This window comes from Mastigoproctus giganteus, chromosome 8 (genome assembly GCF_048544385.1).
Source record: "Mastigoproctus giganteus isolate SK-2022 chromosome 8, ASM4854438v1, whole genome shotgun sequence".
NCBI classification, from domain to species: domain Eukaryota; kingdom Metazoa; phylum Arthropoda; class Arachnida; order Uropygi; family Thelyphonidae; genus Mastigoproctus; species Mastigoproctus giganteus.
The window spans coordinates 223,091,161-223,114,091 of record NC_143582.1 but is presented as its reverse complement, the minus strand read 5'-3'; the positions used below and the strand labels follow the sequence as shown (position 1 = coordinate 223,114,091).

Below are 22,931 nucleotides of genomic sequence, written 5' to 3'. Positions count from 1 at the left end.
TGAATCAGATTGGTCCACTGATATTGATGGGTCAACTGTTGATGATCCTGCTCAGGTAGCTAACAAACTAAATGAATATTTTGCATCGACATTCACACATGAGGAGTTATTCAGCAAGGGGAATGCCAGAGGTGTATTCAACTCTAGCAGTAAGCTACAGAATCTTGAAATAACTGGGAGTAAAGTGGAGGAGAAACTGTTGAAGATAAACACAAGAAAGGCACCTGGGGTGGATGGGATCTATCCAGTTATATTAAAGGAGGCAGCAAAGGAAGTAAGCAAACCCTTAGCCATAATTATGAGAGCTTCCTTGGACTCAGGGGAGGTACCCATAGACTGGAAATGTGCAAATGTGACCCCAATTCACAAAGGAGGATCAAAGGCTGACACAAGTAACTATAGACCTGTGAGCTTAACTTCTGTTCCAGGAAAATTAATGGAGGCACTGGTTAAAGAAGCACTGCAGGATCATTTAGACAAGATTTCAGTTATAGCTCAGACACAGCATGGTTTTGTTAAGGGGAAGTCTTGCCTGACCAACTTGATTGGATACTATGATGCAGTCACAAAAGAACTGGATGCAGGGAATAACTTTGATATTATATACTTGGATCTTAGAAAGGCTTTTGACACTGTTGCACATGGAAGACTGCTACACAAATTGGAGCAGTGTGACATTGGAGGCAAATTGCTGCTATGGATAAAGGGGTGGTTGAGGGGGAGAAGACAGAGAGTGGTAATCAATGGACACTGCTCATCGTGGACTAATGTTATTAGTGGAGTCCCTCAGGGCTCAGTGTTGGGTCCATTATTGTTTTCTGTATTTATAAATGATATTGATGATGGTATATCAAGCTTAATGTCCAAGTTTGCAGATGATACAAAGGTTGGCAGGGTTGTCAAGGACACTACTGACACTATGCTGCTGCAACAGGATCTGGAAAGGTTGAGCAGATGTGCTGAGAGGTGGCAAATGAAGTTTAACATTGACAAATGTAAAGTACTACACATGGGAAACAGCAACCCCAGAGCAACGTATCAACTCTGTGGTACTACACTGACAGTGGTAGAGAATGAAAGGGACTTGGGGGTGATTGTGCAGGCAGATATGAAGTTCTCTGAGCAGTGCAGACGGGCTGCAAGAGTAGCTCATGGAGTATTGTCAATGATATACAGGAATTTTTCCAGCAGGGATAAGGAGGTGATTATTCCATTGTATAAGGCAATGGTCAGGCCACACCTAGAGTACTGTATACAGGTCTGGAGGCCTCATTTCAAGAAGGATGTAGAGCTGCTGGAACGAGTACAGAGAAGGGCAACAAGATTAGTGAATGGAACAAAGGGGTGCTCTTACGAAGAAAGGCTTAAGTTTTGCAAATTACAGTGTCTGGAGACTAGGCACCAGCGAGGTGACCTGATAGAGGTGTATAAAGCCTTGAATGGTTTAAGCATGCTCAATGCTGATGGGATTCTTCCTCTAGCTCAGAAAAATCACCTGAGAGGGCATAAATTCAAATTGAGGAAAGACAGATGTAGGATAGACGTGCGGAAATTTGCCTTTAGCCAGCGGGTGGTTGTTTGGTGGAACAGACTGCCATCCCTTGTGGTGGAGGTTGATAGCCTAAATAAGTTTAAGGCTCAGCTGGACAGGTATTTTGAACGAACAGAGGGGTGAAGTGGAAGTGGGTTTTTTTTGTTTTTTTTTGGCTGATGCTGCATAAGCTTGCTTTCTTGCATCAAATGCCTCTACTAATGCTAATGCTAATCTGCAAACTTGGACATTAACCCTGATATACCTTCATCAATATCACTGATAAATGTATAGAACACAATGCACCCAACAATAAACCCTTGAGGACTTCACTAATCACATTAGTCCACGAAGAGCAGTGTCCATTGATTACCACTCTCTGTCATCTCCCACTCAACCATCCCTTTATGCATTTTAGCAACTTGCCCTTAATGCATACTGCTCCAATTTGTACAGCAGTCTTCCATGTGCAACAGTATCAAAAGCTTTCCTGAAATCCTAGTATATGACATAAAAATTATTTTTTGCATCCAGTTCCTTTGTGACCACATCATAGTATTCAATCAAATTGGTAAGACAAGACCTCCCTTTAACAAACCCATGCTGTGATTTAACTATTACTGCAGTGTTGTCTAGATGATTTCCATTATTTTCCCCTCATCACAAGTTAAACTAAGTTACTTGTGTTACCTTTTGAACCCCCTTTGTGAATTGGCGATACTTTGTCACACCACCAGTCCATGTGGACCTCTCCTGAGTGCAAGGAAGCTCTCATAATTATGGCTAAGGGTTTGCTTACTTCCTTTGCTGCCTCCTTTAATATAACTGGGGTGGATGGGATGATATATCCCATCCACCCCAGGTACCTTCCTTATGTTTCAACAATTTCTCCTCCACTTTGCTCTCAGTTATTACAAAATTACTTAATTCCCTGTTAGAGTTTGATAAACTTCTGGCATTCCCCTCCTTGAATAACCCCTGATGTGTGAAGGTAGATGCAAAATACTCATTCAATTCAATTTATCAGCAATCTGAGATTGATCATCAATAGTTAAATCATCTATGTTAAATGGACCAACCTGATTCATCCCTTTCCTTCTAGATTTTACATGAATAAAGAACTCTTTGCAGTTTTACTTTGCATCCTTTGCCAAAAATTTCTCGTAATCTGCCTTTACCTGTCTAACCCACTTAGTGACTTGATTACAGACTAGCTTATATCTGCCATAGGCTTCTGTGTTGCCTGATTATCTATATGCATCCCATGCATTTTTCTTCTCTGTCACGAGCCCCATTAATTCATCTGACATCCATTTAGGCCTAAACCCTGAACAGTATTTCTTAGTTGGCATGAAATGCCTAGTAGCCTCCCTGAAAGCTTCTCATTTAGAATTCACCATTGGCAACATCATCAGTTTCAGACTACCACTGTAGTCACCTTCACAAAAGCAAAAGCCCTTCCCTTTACCCTTGATAGTAGTTACATCTTTAAGTAAATCCCATATCAGTACACTGTGATCACTGTCACCCAATGGTTCCTTTATCTGAAAATTCTTAATTCATGAATAATCATTGCAAATAATCAGATCAAGAGTATTACTCCCTCTGGTTGCCTCTTGAATATGTTGCTGTAAAAAACAGTCATCCAATAAATCCACAAAAGTCTTGCTAGTATGCGAGTGACCAATCCACAAGTTCAAGTCAATATCTGGCAAGCTAAAATCCCCAATTATAAGACATTCTGATTTACTGGCCCACTATTTCTCTGCACACTTACTCATTATACTCATCAGACTCAATAGGCCTTTTAACACACACCCACTCTCATTTTCCCTTTCCGGCACGCATTATAGCCATAGTTGCTGATGCGCCAATAAAACTCAAACAATCTCAAACCCTTTCCGAGGTGCTTATGTCACACCACAGTGACTCAAATTGAATTGCCACCATTGTCAATTGGATGCACTTCTTTAGATTTTATGTTTCTTAACTAACAGCATAACCCCTACTCCTTTCCTGTCCTGTCTATCATTTCTGTATACACATTGTACTCCCCAAAATCCAATTCTCTACTGCTTATATCTGTGTGACACCACGTCTCTGATATTCCAACAATATCAGCTTTTAATGTCTTTACCACCATTTCAAACTCATCAAATTTATTAACTATACTTCTAGCATTGGTATACATACAAGTATACATGCACCTGTTCCTACTCTTAGTTACCCTAACACAATCTATGTATTTACTTGTTCCACTATGACTCCCAGCAGTCCTGGAAATCCCCAGCACCTTGCTTTCCAGGCTGCTGCTTATTCTAATAGAAGCAGTGCAAGAATCACTTTCACCTCTGCCTGTGGCCACTGTTAATCTTTTGGTCTATGTATCCCCCAAGCTAGCAGTTTTCTGATCCACCTAACACTGCCTTGATAGCATCAGCAAATATTCTTCACCCTTTCTATTTAAGTGTACTCCTCTCCTGTAGAAGCAGTCTCTCCTGTTAACAAGCACAGACCATGCTGGAAAAAAATCTACCCCATGAGCCTTGCACAATTTCTCCAGGGCCAAATTGATTGACAAGGCTCTCATGATATACTCCCTCCTATAGAATGAGTACAAAGAAGGGCAACAAGATTTGTGAGGGGAACAAAGGGGTGCTTGTACCAAGATAGTCTTAAGTTCTGCAAATTGCAGTGCCTGGAGACTAGCAATCGTTATAAAATACTTACGTATTTTATAACGATTAAAATACGTAATAAAAATAATATTATAATAAAGTATTTTTAGTATTTTTTAATACTAAAAGTATTTTTTACGGATAAAATACGTATTTTATTCGTAAAAAAATTATTATATTAAATAAAATAGTCGTAATAAAATACTTAACGTATTTTATAATACATAAGTATAAATTATAATACATAAGTCGTAATAAAATATTGCTAATGCTTTTGCTTCTATCGTAAGCAAACTTGCTTTTTGTTTGATTTTCTATCCAAAGAGATGACAGCCGTTCCATCTCTTCCAATTGCTTTGTGTCTTAATCTAATGGATTTTAATTACACTTTGAGTTGTTCCCGCTATGAAAGTTGTTTTTATTTTCTCTGCATTCTTTGTAATTCTCCGCGTTGCCTCATTTAGGTCTGTAGCACGTGCAATATCACATGATCTTTCATTTCGCTCAAAGCGTTTCAAAATTTCATATTTTTTCTATCGACAGAAGCGGACTGGCCATAAGCCTTACGGGGGAAACCACGGTGGGCCGGAGGCTGGTGTGATTTTGGCCATAAACCGTAGTATGAGGCCACTACAAATTTTCCCGGGTAAGATTTTTTGACCCAGTCCGCCTCTGCTTATCTATATTGCTTCTTTTTTTTTCTCTCTGAATCTGCAGTGTCTTAGCCAGGACGCTTCCTTTTCACACCTTTTAAGTATTTTACTAATTTTTAGGGAATAAAGCACAATTACAAACGAGGTGGCACGCTTGATACACAGAAACAAAGCTGCGCGCGTGTAGCAACTGAATAAACAACACCGTAAAGGCCGAGATACACTATTAACACCTCACATTTTACTAAAGCACATTTCTGGGGGTTACTACCATAAAACAATAAAAACAATTTCCATTGCGTTTCTGCTAGTGGAATCTGTTATAAACTGGTAGTAAACTCCATCTAATTGCATTTGCGATTATATCGATAGCTGGAATTGTGTTGGTTTTTACGTTATTATGGTGAAATGTGTTTCCCCTTCACTGATATAAAACACATAAATACATTTTCAGAATCTTCTTCGTTCCTATCGTGTTGCGTTCAGTTGGGGTGACTCCGCATTCGACTGCAATTTCTTGTAAACACAAAGGCGAATCGTGTATAAGCGAATTCGGTTCGTGTTATATAAGATAACGTTCCCCTATTTATAAATCGTGTATGATCGAATTCGTGTAATGCAAACACGTGTTATACGAGGACCGACTGTACTGTCACTGATGATTGGGTTTCTGTACATTCAAATTTTTGCCATTACCATTCAAATTTTGTAATTCTACGGGCACAAGGTGATATCAATATTGAAGTGACAACTGACTGAGCTTTTGTAATGGTTTTTCTGAATTCAGTAAACAGCAGGTGATGGGCGTAAATAACTTTTGGTGGTACAGTCATTTCCATTTGAATCCCAGTGGAACATTTCTTGGCAATGTTTTCAGCATACATTGCTTTATTCCTATTTACTGGTTTTTTGGCCTCCTGGTATGAAATGTTCAGTTATGCCTTAAGTTGTATTCTTTTACTTCCTTCCACCTCTAACGTGCTCTAGAGTATGCAGGATGCTCTTCGTGGCACTTAATTTAGGTGGGATTTGCAGCTTTACATGATGTAATTTCATGGTCCTTTGCACCACATCAAGCACATGCAAGGGCACCTGGCAGGCCATTTGTGAATGTCCATATTTCTAGCACCTGAAGCACCTTCAACAAGTTTGGAATATATGAATATACTATGCAGTTCAGATAACCAAGCTTTAATCTCATCAGAAGATATTTATATGTTAAAAGTAAGGATGAGGTTTCTAGTTAGAACTATATTCTCATTCCTATGTACAGACATTTTCTTTGCAGCTGTCACCCCTTGCAATTCTAGTTCTGAATGGATCTCCTCTTCAGACACTTTCAGAGGATCTCATTCAGAGATTACACCTCTAGATTAGTTCAGTGTCTTGTGGGGTGTTATTGTAATTGGGTTTCTCCTGATAAAGTTGGCTCGAAGGAAATGGTGTGACACTGTTCGGAGTGTCACACCATTTCTATGAGGTGTCCCCAGAAAGCAGCTGTTTTACATATTTAAGGGAGTCTGCCAATCCTTCTGAATAAAGAGTGACATTTTCCCTATAGATTTCTATCCGAAAGAATGAATTATCGAGTATCTAGGTGTTGGACCTTATATCGTTTCTGTTTTGGGCCTCTTTGCTGAAGTGGTGGTGTCCATACTCATGTCATTAGCTTTTGTTAGAGACTGTGTTGGAGCACCAAAAGAAAAGTTTAAATTATCAGGATCCATGATGGTTTTATTTTTGGTTTGGTACCCAGATTCCTCACGCCACCACGGAGCCCAAATGGGATTCCCACTACCTGGCAAATGATATATGTGCTTGGGAGTGAAAAGCCAGTGCTACCCAGACACTATACCCACACTGCTGCCAGCCTGAATCTTATCCCTTGGACCATGAGGATAAGGCATGGCACTGACACAGGCTGAACCTTGTAGGTGAACCCACTAGCTGGTTGAGCCATCCAGGACCACTTGTCTTGTTGAAGCAAGAGCCAAAGTAGTTTGTTGAAGCTGGGCCCCTCAATCACCAGGATCCCCATTTCTAAGTTTCCATGGGTTGCAGTGAATGGCAAACCCACTAGATTTCTATGATGTTAGCCTGGAACCTAGGTTGTGGGCACTGGATCACACTGACGCTAATCTGGACGACCAGCAGCATCATTGGGAGATCCTCATCACCATGTAGAGGTGTCCATGTCGAGGAGTTTTTAGAAGAATTGAAATTAAATAATTTACCTTTGCTCACTGAAGAATTATTTGGAGATCAAATTAGGTGTAGGGAAAGATTTCTCGAGGTTTCTTGAAAGTGAAATGTAATGTGCTATCGTCAGAATAACTATGGATAGGATTGGATTTTAAGTCAATGGAAGGTCATTAACATACAAGAGAAAAAGAGTGAGAGAAAGAACTGAACCTTGGGGAATGCCAACATTAGTGGAGAAGTTTGAAGACAGAGAAGCTTTCACCATTACCTGCAGAGAGCAGTCAGAGAGAGAACTGGACACCCAAAAAACAGTTGGCAAACCATAAGATGGAAGTTTATTTAGGAAGACTTTTATGCCAAACACAATCAAAAGTCATCAAAATGTCAAGAGCAATTGCTTGAGTTTCACCAACCTTTTCCATTAAATTTTTCCATAGACGGGTAAAAGAATATCACCAGTAGATCGACACTTCCCGAATCCATACTGATGATCAGTGATCGGTTGGAAGGTTTCTAGATAATTTATGAGTTGGCAGTTAACAGATTTCTCCATTACTTTAGAAAGAATAGAAGTAAGTGCAATGGGTTGATAATTGGATGAGAAGGATTTGTCACCCTCCTTAGGAAATGGCTGAATATAAGGAAATTTCCATAAGAAAATGTAAAAAGGCAACACAGAACAAAATTTTTTGAGAACAAGAGGAAAAATACCATCAAGATCTGATGCTTTCTTGGCATCAAAGACTGTTCAAAATTCTTCAGTTAGCAATACCTTCACCAATACAAGGAATAAACTTGCTATTGCTATTAGCAATGTCTAGGACGAACTTTAAGACTTCATCTGTTGGTTTAAAGTAACAGGCAACCAGATCACTCAAGGCAAAAATGGTATTCACAGTGCAATTTATCTCATAATACCAAAGTTGGATATTATCTTTATTAAGTTCAAAATATATTCATGCTTTAGTAAAGTTTTGCTTGGACTGTAATGCAAATCACTTACTACATAACTTACTATATAAATCACAAATCACTTACTATATAACTGTCAAATGTAAAGCAGTTTAAAATACATACTGATCCTTCTTCCATTCCTTCAGCCTGAGTGAGTTTAGAGCCAATAGGAATAAGTTTTGATTCAGTTCTGATTTTTTTTTCTTCTGCTACACTCCTCATCAATAGCCAATTAATAGCTAATCGGATTTTTAGCTTAATTTTTAATTTAATTATTATTTTTTTTTTTACTTTATTTTTACTGGGGGAGTTAACCTTGCTACAGCATATCTAACCATTTTCTGAATATTATTTTATTACATTTTAGATCTATGATTTGCACATTTCATTATACATAAGTTTATTTTTAATCAGATTATACTATCCTGTGGAGGGAAATCTTCACCTGTTGGTTTAAAGTAACAGGCAACCAGATCACTCATGGCAAAAATGGTATTCACAGTGCAATTTATCTCATTATACCAAAGTTGGATATTATCTTTATTAAGTTTAAATCTTTAGTTATAATTAAGTTATAATCTTTATTAAGTTTAAAATACATTCATGCATTCATTTATACATTCACTTATCTATTACAGTTAGAGAATATGGTTTCTTTTCAAATGTGGTTTCTAAGAAAGAGGGTCCCAAAGGGATCTTCTAAGAAAGAGAAGATAAAGTAAATAAAATTATGCCAATCATAATAAGCTAAAATTGAAGGGCTCTTACCTCTGAATTGATGGAGGAGCTCCAACTGCAACTGCTATTTCTTCCATTATATGTAACTCTTCCAGTGGAATACTTTCTGCTTCCTCTGTTTGTTCCTCCAAATATTGCTTTAAAAACTCAGCAAATGCACCATTTCTAGCTAGTAGCTCATTATAAGATCCACACTCTGATATTGCTCCATCTTTAAGAACTACAATGATATCAGTTTCTGGAAGTACTGATATTCTATGGGTAACCAATATACGAGTCTAAAAAGGATAAAAGTTATTACATATGCATATGTGCAGAAAATAAAAAATAAATGTTATGAACTAAAGGTGAAGAAGGAGTGCCAAACATATTTCAAATATCATGCATCCAGCATGCTATCTGTTCCTGATAGCAGGCTGAATATGTTATGTTCTATTCATAAAGAGTTTCTATTTATAAAATTACAGATGCCATGGTTCACAAAAAGGAAAGGAAAAGAAATGAAAGAATCATTAATTATAAAGCAGAGCTTTACCAATCACTGAGATTACAGTTGCTAAAGATGTTCATGATCAGCAAGTCTGTAATTTGCAAAGTTAAGGGATTGGGCAGGAGTCAGGTTCCCAGCTCACAATGCAGTATTAATGTATTTTATACACATTCATGGGCAATAGACAGTTTTGAATTAAGTGTTCTAAGTACTGTAGTATGTTGCACAGGTTATTTATTGATCTATTTATAAGTAGGATTTTTCCCTTTGAGTTATTCTGGATTTTTCGGCCCACAAAATATGCAAATTAGACAACATACATATACAGAAAAAATACACATGCAGTAGTTTCCTATATTAGGATTAGCCAGGGAAATTAGAGATGAGAGTTATTATTATTATTATTAGCCATATGGTGCAAAGAAGCCTAAGGCTTATGCTGCACCAGCCAAAAAAAATTTCTGAGTTACCCTGAGAGAGAGAGAGAGAGAGAGAGAGAGAGAGAGTGTGAAAACACAAGTCAGAAGTAGAAGGGAATCACCAAGAAAGAGAAGAATGATTATATCCAGCTCAGGACCCTGGGTGTGCCAAGTCCCTACTTACCAGATACGAGTCCCTGGGGGTTTGACTAAGACAAATTATTTCCCTATTTTACAACTGCATTTAAGGATCAATTATGATGATGTGTAACAGTATTAGGTAAAGTTTTGTTAAATTCCCTCCTTACATTTTATATATGTATCCTTTTTCCAGGAAGATGGAGGTTATAGTTCCATCATGCACATCAATGATAAGACCACATTCGGAATATTGTGTTCAGAAGGCAACATTTAAGACACTGAAATTCTTTAAAGAGACTAGAGATCAGGGAATAATCTAGTAATAACAACAGAGCATCCATCACATGGAGAGAAATCACAAGTGTAGGCTATAGAGTTTGGAAACAAGGCATGTTGGGGGAGAGGAGGTTTGATGGAGGTGTATAAGGCACTAAGTAGGGAGAAATATATATGAAATACTGTGAAATACTGGGGAAACTAACAGGCTAAATTTTGGGAAGTTTAAATTTTGTCAGCTCGTTATTCACTACTGGAATAAACAGACGTCTTGAATTGTTGAGGTTGATAGTCTGATGAGGTTAAAGTGGGAACTGGATCATAACCTTTGAGCAGTGAGAAGAGCATGACAAGGATAGAGGCTCTATTGAAAAAGCTTTTTTTTTTTTTTTTTTTTGGCTGATGCAGCAAAAGCCTGGCTTTTTTGCATCTTTTACTAATGCTAATATACTAACAGAACTACCTGGTGTTGCATAGAGGAAACTTTAGGTTGCATACCCCATAAGGAAACCAAATGAATGAAATAAAAGAGAACAGACAAAATAAATCATGACAAAACATAAGTAAGCAAGCAGATTAATTGCTGTCTTTGCACAAAGATTAACAAAATTAAGCAGCGGGAGAGCTTCTAAAATTTATAATTTTCCCTAATGTAACTTTTCATTCACACAATACACATCAGACTTATAGGAAACAAGCTCTGCAATTGTCACTTGCATATGTTACTGAGGGATTAGGCGCCTCCCTAGCCAGGTGGGCAGGAGCAGCAGTGCGTAGCACACGCTTCTTGATTAGACCGGGGTTCAAGCTCGTGCCCACCAAATACGGAGGATGCGGAAAGGTCAGGGAATGACCACCGCATATCCCAGGAGCAATATGGCCTTAGTTGCTAATGCTCCTAAAACCAAATAATAACAAAAATAACTGAGGGATTATAATGGAAAACAGATTTCCTTTCATCAACAATGATATTATTTGATTTTAATTAAATTCATCCTTTTTTTGCAGCAGCAGATCTTCATTTTAGGTAAAACTTTTTTTGGAAGGCCATGAAATTGTAACAAACCTTGAATCTATTTAAGCTGTCAACTTCTACAACGACAGATGGACATTTGTTCCAGCAATCAACCACCCGCTGGCTAAGGCAACTTAGCCAGCGGGTGGCCAAAGGCAACTTCCACACATCTGTGCTACAACTGTCTTTCCTCGATTTCAATTTATGGCCCCTCAGGCAATTATTATGAGCAAGAGAAAGAATCCCATCAGCATTGAGCATGCTCAAACCATTCAGCTTCAGGGCCTTATACACCTCAATCAAATCACCTTGCAGTTCCCTAGTTTCAAAACACTGTAATCTGCAAAACTTAAGCCTTTCATTATAGGAGCAACACATTTTTCCATTCAATAATCTTGTTGCACTTCTCTACTCATTCCAGCAGCTCTACATCCTTCTTAAAATGAGGCCTACAGACCTGTATACAGTACTCAAGGTGTGGCCTGACCATTGCCTTATACAAGGGGATAATCACCTCATTAGACAAATTCCTGTATTTCACTGACAAGACACCACAAATACTCTTGCAGACTGTCTGCACTGTTCAGAAAACTTCATATCTGACTGCACACAATTACCCCCCAGGTCCTTTTCGTTTTCTACTAACATTAGTGTAGTACCACACAGTTGATACGTTACTCTGGGATTACTGCTTCCCATATGCAGTACTTTACATTTGTCAATGTTAAACTTCAGTTGCCACCTCTCAGCCCACCTGCTCAACTTTTCTAGACCCTGTTGAAGCACCGTACTGTCAATAGCATCATTAACAACCCTGCCTACCTTCGTATCATCTGCAAACTTGGAAATTAAGCCTGACATACCATCATCAATATCATTAATAAATACAGAAAACAACAATGGACCCAACACTGAATCCTGGGGTACTCCACTAATAACATTAGTCCACGAAGAGCAGTGTCCACTGATTACCACTCTTTGTCTTCTCCCACTCAACCATCCCTTTATCCATAGCAGCAATTTGCCTCCAATCTTCTGTGCGGCAGTCTTCCATGTGCAACAGTATCAAAAGCCTTTCTAAGATCCAAATATATGATATAAAAATTATTCCATGCATCCAGTTCCTTGTGACCACATCATAGTATCCAATGAAATTGGTCAGACAAGACTTCCCCTTAACAAACCCATGCTGTGTCCAACCTATAATTGAAGTCTTGTCTAGATGATTCTGCAATGTATCTTTACCCAGTGCCTCTATTAATTTCCCTGGAACATAAGTTAAACTAACAGGTCGGTCTGTAATTAAGAAAAGACAGATGTAGAATAGATATGTGGAAATTTGCCTTTAGCCAGCGGGTGGTTAATTGCTGGAACAAACTTCCATCTGTCGTGGAAGTTGTTAGGTTAAATAAATTTAAGGAGGAACTGGACAGGCATTTGGAGGGAATGATGTGATTTTTTTTTTTTTGGCTGATGCTGCATAAACTAATACACTTGCTTTCTTGCACCACATGCCACTACTACTACTAGTGCCGCCTTTTGATCCTCCTTTGTGAATTGGGGTCACATTTGCGCATCTCCTGTCCATGGGTACCTCCCCTAAGTCCAAGGAAGCTCTCATAATTATGGCTAAGGGTTTGCTTACTTCCTTTGCTGCCTCCTTTAATATAACCGGATAGACCCCATTCACCCCAGGTGCCTTTCTTATGTTTATCTTCAACAATTTCTCCTCCAATTTGCTCTCAGTTATTACAAAATCATCTAGGTCACTGCCAGAGTTTAATACACCTCTGGCATTCCCCTCCCTGAATAATTCCTCATGTGTGAATGTAGATGCACAATACTCATTTAGTTTGTTAGCTACCGGAGCAGGATCATCAACAGTTGAACCATTCGATATCAAGTGGACCAATCTGATTCATCCCCTGTCTTCTAGAGTTTACATAAGTAAAGAACTCTTTACTGTTTTTCTTTGCATCCTTTGCCAAGGATTTCTCGTAATCTGCCTTTGCCTGCCTAACCTCCTTTGTGATTTGGTTACAGACTAGCTTATATCTATCATAGGCTTCCGTGCCACCCATTAATTTATATGTATCCCAAGCATTTTTCTTCTCTACCACAGGTTTCATGAGTTCATCTCACATCCATTTAGGCCTAAACCTTGAACAACATTTCTTAGTTGATATGAAAAGCCTAGTAGGTCCCGAGATTAATTCTTTGAATGCTTCTCATTTTGAATTTGCTGTTGGTAACATCATCAGTTGGTCCCACTGTATAGAATTTAAAAACTGTCTCAGACCACCGTAGTCACCTTTACAAAAACCCTTTACAGAAACCCTTCCCTTTATCCCTGATCGTAGTTACCTATTTGAGTAAATCCCACTTCAGAACACTCTGATCACTGCCACCTAGTGGTTCCTTTATCTTAATGCATGAAGAATCACTACTGATAATCAGATCAAGAGTATTATTCCCTCTAATAAAACAAGCTGCTGTAGAAAACAATCATCCAATTGATCCATAAAAGCCTTACTCGTGTGAGTGACCAGCCCACAAATTCCAGTAAATATCTGGGAAATTAAAACCCCCATTATAAGACAATCTGATTTACTGGCCCACTCTATTTCTCTGTACACTGTTTATTAGCATCATTAAGCCTATACACACACCTACTCTCAATTTTGCTTTCCCAGTGCTTATGTCACACCAAACTGACTTGACACCACTCTGTACACTCATGTCAACTGGCTGTACTTCCTTGGATTTTATGTGTTTCTTAACTAATAGCATAACCCCTCCCACCTTCCTATCCTGTCTATCCTTTCTGTACACATTGTACACATTTGGATCGAATGGAAATTCTTAAGGATACTCAGCATGGTTTTGTAAAGGGAAAATCATGTTTAACAAATCTGGTTCGCTATTTCGAAAGGGTCACTCACGAGCTGGATTTAGGGAATAATTTCGACATTGTTTATTTAGATTTCAGCAAAGCTTCTGACTTAGTCCCACATGAGCGGTTGCTTTATAAGCTGGAACAGGTTGGAATCACTGGGAAAATCCTTAGATGGATAGAAGGATGGCTTCAGGGCCGGAGGCAGAGGGTTGTGATAAATGGCTATTCCTCAGATTGGGTTGATGTAAGAAGTGCAGTTCCGCAAGGATCAGTATTAGGACCACTGTTGTTTTTAATTTTCATAAACGACATTGATGAAGGGATAGAGGGCGTGATGTCTAAATTTGCAGATGATGTTAAAATTGGTAGAGTAGTTAATGATCACTGTCAAGCTGAGCTTCTTCAGAGAGACCTAGATAGACTTCAGGAATGGTTAGAAAAATGGCGGCTATGCTTTAATCCAACAAAGTGTAAGGTATTACACCTGGGAAACAGTAATCCCAAAATAACTTATTCACTTGGTGGAGTTCAACTAAACCCAGTACTGGAGGAAAGGGACTTGGGTGTTACGATACAGTCAGACATGAAATTCTCTGAGCATTGTAAACAGGTTGCAAGGAAGGCCCATGGTGTCCTATCGATGATCTATCGAACTTTTGAAAGTAGAGATAGGGACGTGATAATCCCATTATACAGTATAAGGCTTTTGTTAGACCACACTTGGAATACTGTGTTCAAGGAAGACCGCACCTAAAGAAAGACATCGAGCTTCTTGAAAGGGTGCAAAGACGGGTTACTCGCCTGGTGAGATCGGCAAAAGGGCGTCCTTATAAAGAAAGACTTCGAATATGTGGGTTGCAGAGTTTGAAAACTAGACACCTTAGAGGAGATTTGATTGAGGTGTTTAAGGCTCTGAGAGGCATCAGTAAAATGAATGAGGACGAAATTTTCAAGATTATAAATGATGCTAGAACTAGGGGACATAAATTCAAGTTACGGGGAGAAATGTTTAGATTGGACTGCAGGAAGTTTTATTTTAGCCAGCGAGTTATAAATTACTGGAATAAGTTGCCTTCGTGGGTGGTAGAGGCCGACAGTTTGGAGAAATTCAAAGGTCATCTGGATAGTACTTTTGGGTAAGGGAAGCGCATAGGATGATAGGTTTAATTTCCTTTTTTTATTAATTATTATTATTATTTTATTTTTTTTTGTTTTTATCATTGTTTTGTTCGGATTTTTTTTTTTTTTGGCTGGTGCAGCATAAGCCATAGGCTTTCTTGCACCATACGGCCATTACTAATACTAATATTACTCCCCAAATTCCATTTCTGTATTCCTTAAATCTGTGTGACATCATGTGTCTGATATCTCATCAATATCTGCACCTTCTTTTTCAGGCTGCTGCTCATTCCAATCGAAGCAGTACAAGAATCACTTTTTCAATCAAGTTTTTCACTCTGCCAGTGGCTACTGTTAATCTATTAATCCATGTATCCTCCCCAAACTAGCAGTTTTCCGACCCACCTAACACTGCCTCGATAGCATCAGGAAATATTCTTGAACCCTTTCTATTTAAGTGTATCCAATCTCTGTAGAAGCAGTCTCTCCTGTTAACAAGCACAGACCAGGCTGAAAAAATTCTACCTCTTGATCCTTGCACAATCTCTTCAGGGCCGAATTGATCGACAAGGCTCTCATCATATACCCCCTCCTATCGTCTCTGGACAAAATTACAGACACTTTCAAATTCAGCCCTAATTCATCCCTCTTTTGGAATTACTGGTGGAATTACTTACATGGACCTGTAAGTAATTCCACCAGTCTTCTACTCTTAATATCATTAGTGCCAACGTGTACAACAATATCACCTTTTGTGCCCTTAAAAGATATCTGCTCTACAACATCATGAACCTTTGCACCCTGGCAGACATACCCTGGATTGTTCCACCTATCAATAGTTGGCATGATATATTGCTGTCTGCCACTTGTTTAGAGCGGTTTGGGTTCACTTTCCATTTATTATTAGAAGAATTTCTTAAGTTCTCTTCAAGGGAGGATATAGTTAGCCAATCTCAGGTGTAGGCCCTCCAAAGTTATTTGGTTTTTCAGCCTGCACAACATGCAAATTAGCCAATGAACACACTTTTACAGATAAAATATATAACATAGTCATGAGCAACAAACTTTAGTGCCTAGGAAATAATAATTTGCTTCATTTTTTTTCCCATTTAGTGATCTAGTAACAGAATCACCAAATGAAGTACCTTGGGGGTTAAAAATTCCTGTACTTAAAAATGGTATAAAATTCAAGGTGGAATCTTTTAACTTCTTAAGGTGGGGAAGATGGGAAACAAATTAATCTATCTACATGAAATTTGGGCAAAAAAAGCCATCGAGAATATTCTAAACTCATAATTTGTCATTTATCTGATTTTCCTTTCTCGAGTGATACCCAAATATTAAAAGCATACTTTCACTTATACATACGAATGGAGAGATTATGATGTGGACTGTATCTCTAAAATGACTACCTGTATTTTTTTTAAATTTAGATTATATAATATGGTAATATTATACTGTCATTAAATGACAGTTTTGCTTTTGACAATATCGGTCTCATGTGTGTTCTGTTACATATATATTTATTAATCCACAAGATATATGTAAAAAACAAAAGAAGAAACAATAATTAAATATTCACATTTAGATTTGTATACAATCCTTTGTCTGTGGAAGATGCATGAAATAAAAGAATAAATCATTCTTAGTTCGATTAAACTGCATTAAACTCTACGCAATGCTCTGACCAATTATGCATTCAAAGCACTGCATAACAACAGAGTTATGCAGTGCTTTGAATGTTATGTAACCCAAGCTCTAAATAACTTTGTTGATTATGTACAAGTAGCTGTTTCTATTTTTATACAAGCACTGACCTTACATAAATATGATTAATAATATTGAACTGTGCACTGATTCAATGTCCTCTGTATTTACCCCCAGTGTATATAAACTTCATAGTGATGCTGACATAGGAATACATAGCATAGCAGAAGAATTTGCAGATGATGTGAAAACTGGGAGATTGGTTAATGACCAGCATCAAGCAGCACTCCTTCAGGATGATGTAGATAGTGCTTCAGGAATGGCCAAGTAAGTGACCATGTTTTAATTTGACAAAATGCAAGGTTTTAAACTTGGGAAATAATAACTTATAGAGTGGGAGAGGAGGTTGAGTTAAAAACAGAAGAGGAAGAAAAGGAATTGGGGCTTATGATACAGACATACAGTACAATCTCAATGCAGTGCAAAAAGAGACAAGCAGCAAGGATGGCCTATGGTTCCTTATTTATCAAACAATAGTTTGTAGATAGGAAGGTTATAATTCCACTGTATAAAGCAATTGTGAGACTACATTTAAGAGGTGACACCTTAAAGAAGAAAAAAAAGACACAGAGGTTCTTGAAGAGTCCAAAAATGGCAGTGTACCTAGTAAGATTTACAAAAGGCTACCCATCTAGAAGTGACCTGTTGAGGTATACAAAGCTCTGAGGGGAGATGAGGGGATTAGCAAAACAAACTAAGGGGAAATTTCAACAAACAAGTAAACATTAACAAGTTTACTTGCTTGTTAAAGACAACTTGTTACAGTGATTAACAACTTGTTAAATAGTTGTTAATCACTGGAACAAGTTTCCTCTGTGGGTAGTTCAAGCAGAGAGTTTAGGGAGATTTAAAGACTTGATGGATCAAGTAACTGTGAAAAGAAGGAAACACATAGGATAGTGTGGTTTTTTGGCTAGTGTTATGGCTTCCTTGCACTATATAGTGAATACTAATAATATAATCAATTATGCTATTCTATTGTTTATTTTTCTTCCTCCATATAATATTATATAGAGGAAGGAATTATAATTGCAAAGACAAATGGAACTCGAAAAGGAAAGTACCATTCACAAATGACAGAAATGACAATGCACAGGCAAATGGCAGGATTTAGATAATATGAATGCATCGTGAAAGAAATAAAAGTATTAGTGAAGTGTACTGGAGGAGAGATATCAATACAAAAAAGGTTGTTGTTGTTTGTTTGTTTGTTATTTGTTTTTTAGGAGCATTAACAACTAATGACATATTGCTCCGCACAAAAAAAAGGAAAGTAATAAACAGATAGGGCACATACAAGAAGAAATGTGAAGAAACTAAGCAGAAAAGCTACATATACAAAATTAAAAGGATAAGATCAAGAGGAAAGTTCCTGTAAGAGATGGTGGGAGGGTATACATGAAGACAGGGAAAGAAATCTTGTTTGAAAAATAAAAGTTTAGAAAGAAAATAATTACATTTTTAAGCAACTTTATAGAAAAGCCAAATGGGTGCACATGTTAATGAAATACCATTTAATTTAAGACCCAAAGTTTAACCATGATCAACAACTTAGCAATAGATCATATTCACAATGGGAACTTAATAATCATAATAATTATGATTATAAAATAAATTTTTAATTTTCAGAGAAAAAACTAGAAAAAAGCTTACCGTATCTCTCAAAATTCCATTAGGTCCAATAACATGCTCAAAAATATGTTTACCAACATGAGCATCAACAGCACTTAGTGGATCATCCAAATAATAAATCTCTCTATTACTATATACTGCTCTAGCTAAGCTAATCCTTTGCTTTTGGCCTCCACTAAGATTGATTCCCTATAAGGAAAGTTTAATATGTTAATGTAACCTAACACAGTTTTCTTAATTGATTTCTTACAAACCACTAAGACAATTTAAAATATTTCTACCTTTTGTGCATTAACATTCTAGAACTTTCAAATTATCTTATATGAACTACTGAATAAATTACTACTGCATTTTTATTTTATACATTATACAATGGTATAGTTTTCAGGGAGAATACAAAACTAGCTGCCAACCAACAGACTTTTCACTCATGGATAAAGATACCATACACAATGCAAGTGATACAAGACAAACAAGTCGAAGTGGAAGCATTTATATCTGTGGAAGTGTGGTGTGCATCAAACAGAGAATTCCCTGAACATAAACACTAATACCAAATACTACATATGGTAGGAATTCAAAGCGAAAAGGAATGGACTGTATGTCAGCATGCTGGTCATCCATATTAGTTTCAGAAACTATAAAGGAATTAACAAAAAGGTTGTATGTATCCTTATGAAATCAATATGATATATTCTATTTGAAATGGTATATCGCAAATGTTATGAGAGTGCTACAGTCTGATCTGAAGGCATTTCCTAAAAGATATAATGTTAGAGCTAACCTTTAATGATTCTGTGATTGTTTATTAATACATGTGAGCAGTTCAAACTATAAGGAGCAGTCAAATAAATGTTTATCTTCACCTAAAAATATTCAGGTTTTAATTAGATCTGATATTATGCACACGCGCGCGCGCGCGCACGCACACACACACACACACACGCACACACACACACACACACACACACACACACACACACACACACACACACACACACACACACACACACACACACACACACACACACACACACAAGTCTCATAAGTTAATGTATATTTATTTGCTTTTCTGGATTCATCTGTTATTGAACTAGATCCACGAATACAGCAAGAGGTGATATACCAGAGAAGGTTGAGGCCCAATCCATTATAAAATTTCACCATTTGCAAAGCAAATAAAGCAAAGCAAGTCCATGAGTAGATGAATGCTGTATTGCCCATCATATGAGACTGTGAAAATTTGGAAAAGACAGCTGAGGTGTGGGCAAAGCAGTGTTCATGATGACCCAAGAGAAAGAAGACCCATCTCAGCTACAAACCTGCCATTGTGGCTAAAGTGGAAAAGCTAGTCTTTGAAAACAGACTTGTGACTTTAAATTATAGTATGAGTTCTTGCACAAGTCTAAGATGACTTAGCCCGATGGGCTCCAAAATTGTTGACACCTTCTCAAAAGCTCCTCAGAGAAGAGTGTCCACACAATTGTTAGAGCTTTGTAGAAGGAATGTTGATGACTTTTCCGAGCGCAATGTGACAATGGATGATTGCTGGATACATCACTATGACCCAGAAACAAAACAGATGAGAAAACAATTGAGACATCCCTCTTCACCAACCTTTAAAAATGACAAGGTTCAATTTTCTGCTAACACGGTCATGTTGTCAGTCTTCTGAAACTCTAAAAGGTATCATCCTTAAAGATTAGTTCCCAAAGAACAACATTATCATCAGGAAATACTACAGAAATCCCCTGGGAAAGTTAAGAGAGGCTACCAAGATGAAGAGATGCAAGAAGCTATCCATCATCCTAGCCAACAACACTCTAAGTTACAAGGCTTCTCTCACAGTGGACTTTGCAATCAAGGATGTTCTGAAAATCTGCAGCACCCACTTTATTCTCCTGATTCTCACCTTCAGATTTATCCTCCTCCCTAAAACTTAAGAAACCATTACAGAGTCCCAAATTTCAGACTGATGAGGAGGTAATTAATCAAGTGTAAAGCCTGGTTTTCTGCTCAAAGCACGGCATTCTATTCAAGAGGCCTGAAAGAGTTTATCCACAGAAGGAAAAAATGTGTAACTCTAGAAGGTTACACCAAGAAGCCAGCCAAGTTTCAAATCCCTCTAAGTCAAATATTTCTAGATTAGGGTAAATACTTATTCACTAAGACCTGTAAATGTAAATAATATGTACTTTGCAATGATTTTTATGAGACCAAGTTTAAAGACCATTCGAACCAAGAGGAATCTGTAAAACACTGCAGAGATCAGGATTCAGCAGTGATATCTGACTGCTGATCTATCAAGAGTGATAGATCAGTAGTCAGACTGCTGTAAATTATATGATATATCAATATCAAACAATGAGTGAACGATTTTTTTAGTTTTTATGGTGCATGAGCAAATAAGGCCACAACATGCTAAATCTAATACAGTCAATTCCGGTTATTTGGGACACATCGGGACTAGTGCATTTTGGTCCAATTAAGCGGCTGCCCCAGTTATCCGAAGTTTCACGTAAAAAAGTTAAAAATACAATGGATTCCCGCTTTAAATTGGTTCACTGTACAATGAAATCACATTACAATGGAGTCACCATAGTAAAGTACCGTTCACTATACGATGTGTAGTAAGCACCGGTCGTTGTGATCATATTTGTGAATTGAATTTTAATTCTATTAAACAGGGATTCTAATTAGCGAAAATAGGAGGAATATTATCCACAGGCTATAAAAGTAAAGATATATTAAGCACTTTACCCTTTATTACCTTACCAATTAAAAAATTAAATGATATGTGAAAATCGGAATAATTAATACATGCTGTAATATATACATACTAATTAGTTGACATTTCCGTTCACTGACATTTGTGGGTGGAGGTTAAAATTTAAAACAGTAAAAAGATAAGCAATCAATAACAAAGAACACGGCACACACAAATTGCAAGTAACACGGATACGTGCAAGTGAGAACAGAGTAACAAGTTACAAAGCTTTAAAAATAGGAATGAAGAGACGATTCTGAAAATTTATTTGTTTATATGATTGAAGATTCCATGGAAGTGTAAACATATTTCACCATAATAACCCACAGAATTCCAGCTGTCGGTATTATTGCAAATTCAATAAGATCGAGTTTATTATCTGTTTATGATAGATTGCACTAATAGAAAAGCCTAGTAAACAGGTGACTGCTAATTGTTTTTATTGTTTTTTGGTTGTGACCTCCAGAAATCCGACCGAACCACATGGTATGGTTGGAGACAATCGTAGGGTAATCTCCAGTGCTGCGGTCTCCTGCCCCAATTAAGTGGCATGTTGTCCCAATTAAGCAAAGTAAACCCTGGCTATTTTCTTGATTGGGTTCTGTTTTTTAAGATTTGTCCCAAATAAACGCTGCTCCGAATAACCGGTGGCCCAAATAACTGGAATCTGTTGTATATTAAAACAGCAGTAACTTACAAAAAGGATCTGACTAGGTGTATAAGGTGCCATCCAGATGGTTAAAAGTGCTAAAACAAAAAAAAAAGCTGTGAATTTAAAAAATCCAGATACCTGAGAAGAATATGTTTCAAGGTTAATATTGGTGTCTCAATTCTTGCACCCATGAAGATCACCAGCCCTCAGCAGAAAAGCATGTGTCCTATGCAGAGTTGAACTAGAGCAACTTACTCTTTAGAGTTCCAGCACAGACTAGACTGTCAATGTTCAATTACAGGCTTGATCTCATATAACTTGTTCGAAGCCTGCATGTACCATGAACACTACAATTGGGGAACCAGTTTATTTTGTATTACTTGCCTGTAGTCTGTATAGGAGACTAAACGCTAAGAATAATAAAGGCTCACTGCTGATGGCTGCACTTGTCTGCAAAATCATTTCCCATTACCTCAATGTGGTAATGATGTTTCTGCTATATCAAGATATAGCAGAAACAAACATCAAATTCAGAAAGAGCAGCCTCTAATACTGCACTTTCTCTATCTGACAGGACTGAATGAGGGTTAAACCTCATCAATGACAAGGCTTACAATTAACTGAGAGAAGTGGAATACATAATACATTTTTGTTAATTATGGGTTTGCATGTGATCCAAGGCCACTGAATGCAGCTCTACAGTGAATGTACACTGTACATTCTACAGCTCTACACTGTATTCGGCAAGGATCAGCTCGGATATACCGGTGTCTGGGAAGACAGCCGTAGATCCCACAGATATACCTGACTTCGAACCATCTGTCTAGACCAGGAAGAAGTCAGAATATTCAATTTGATATGCTAAGTAGAGTTGCAGGTAGACAGCACTTGAAGTACTGCCCTTCCCCCACTTGTTTAGAGAAAAGTTGCAGGGTGGAGAATGAACATGCCAGGGTTGAAGGGGTTGCCTTGGTATGGAACACTGTTGTCTACTATGATGC

General features: G+C 37.7%; 1 protein-coding gene across 1 annotated transcript in view; it reads right to left on the bottom strand.

Moving 5' to 3' along the window:
- Positions 1-22,931, bottom strand: part of LOC150082363 (multidrug resistance-associated protein 1-like) — a 266,340-nt gene that overhangs the window by 120,214 nt on the left and 123,195 nt on the right. Inside the window, exons 16-17 of the mRNA XM_090379234.1 lie at positions 18,533-18,700; positions 8,787-9,034 (exon numbers count right to left, since the gene is read on the bottom strand). Coding sequence (XP_090235360.1) covers positions 8,787-9,034; positions 18,533-18,700 — 416 coding nt within the window. The remainder of the gene's footprint in view (positions 1-8,786; positions 9,035-18,532; positions 18,701-22,931) is intronic.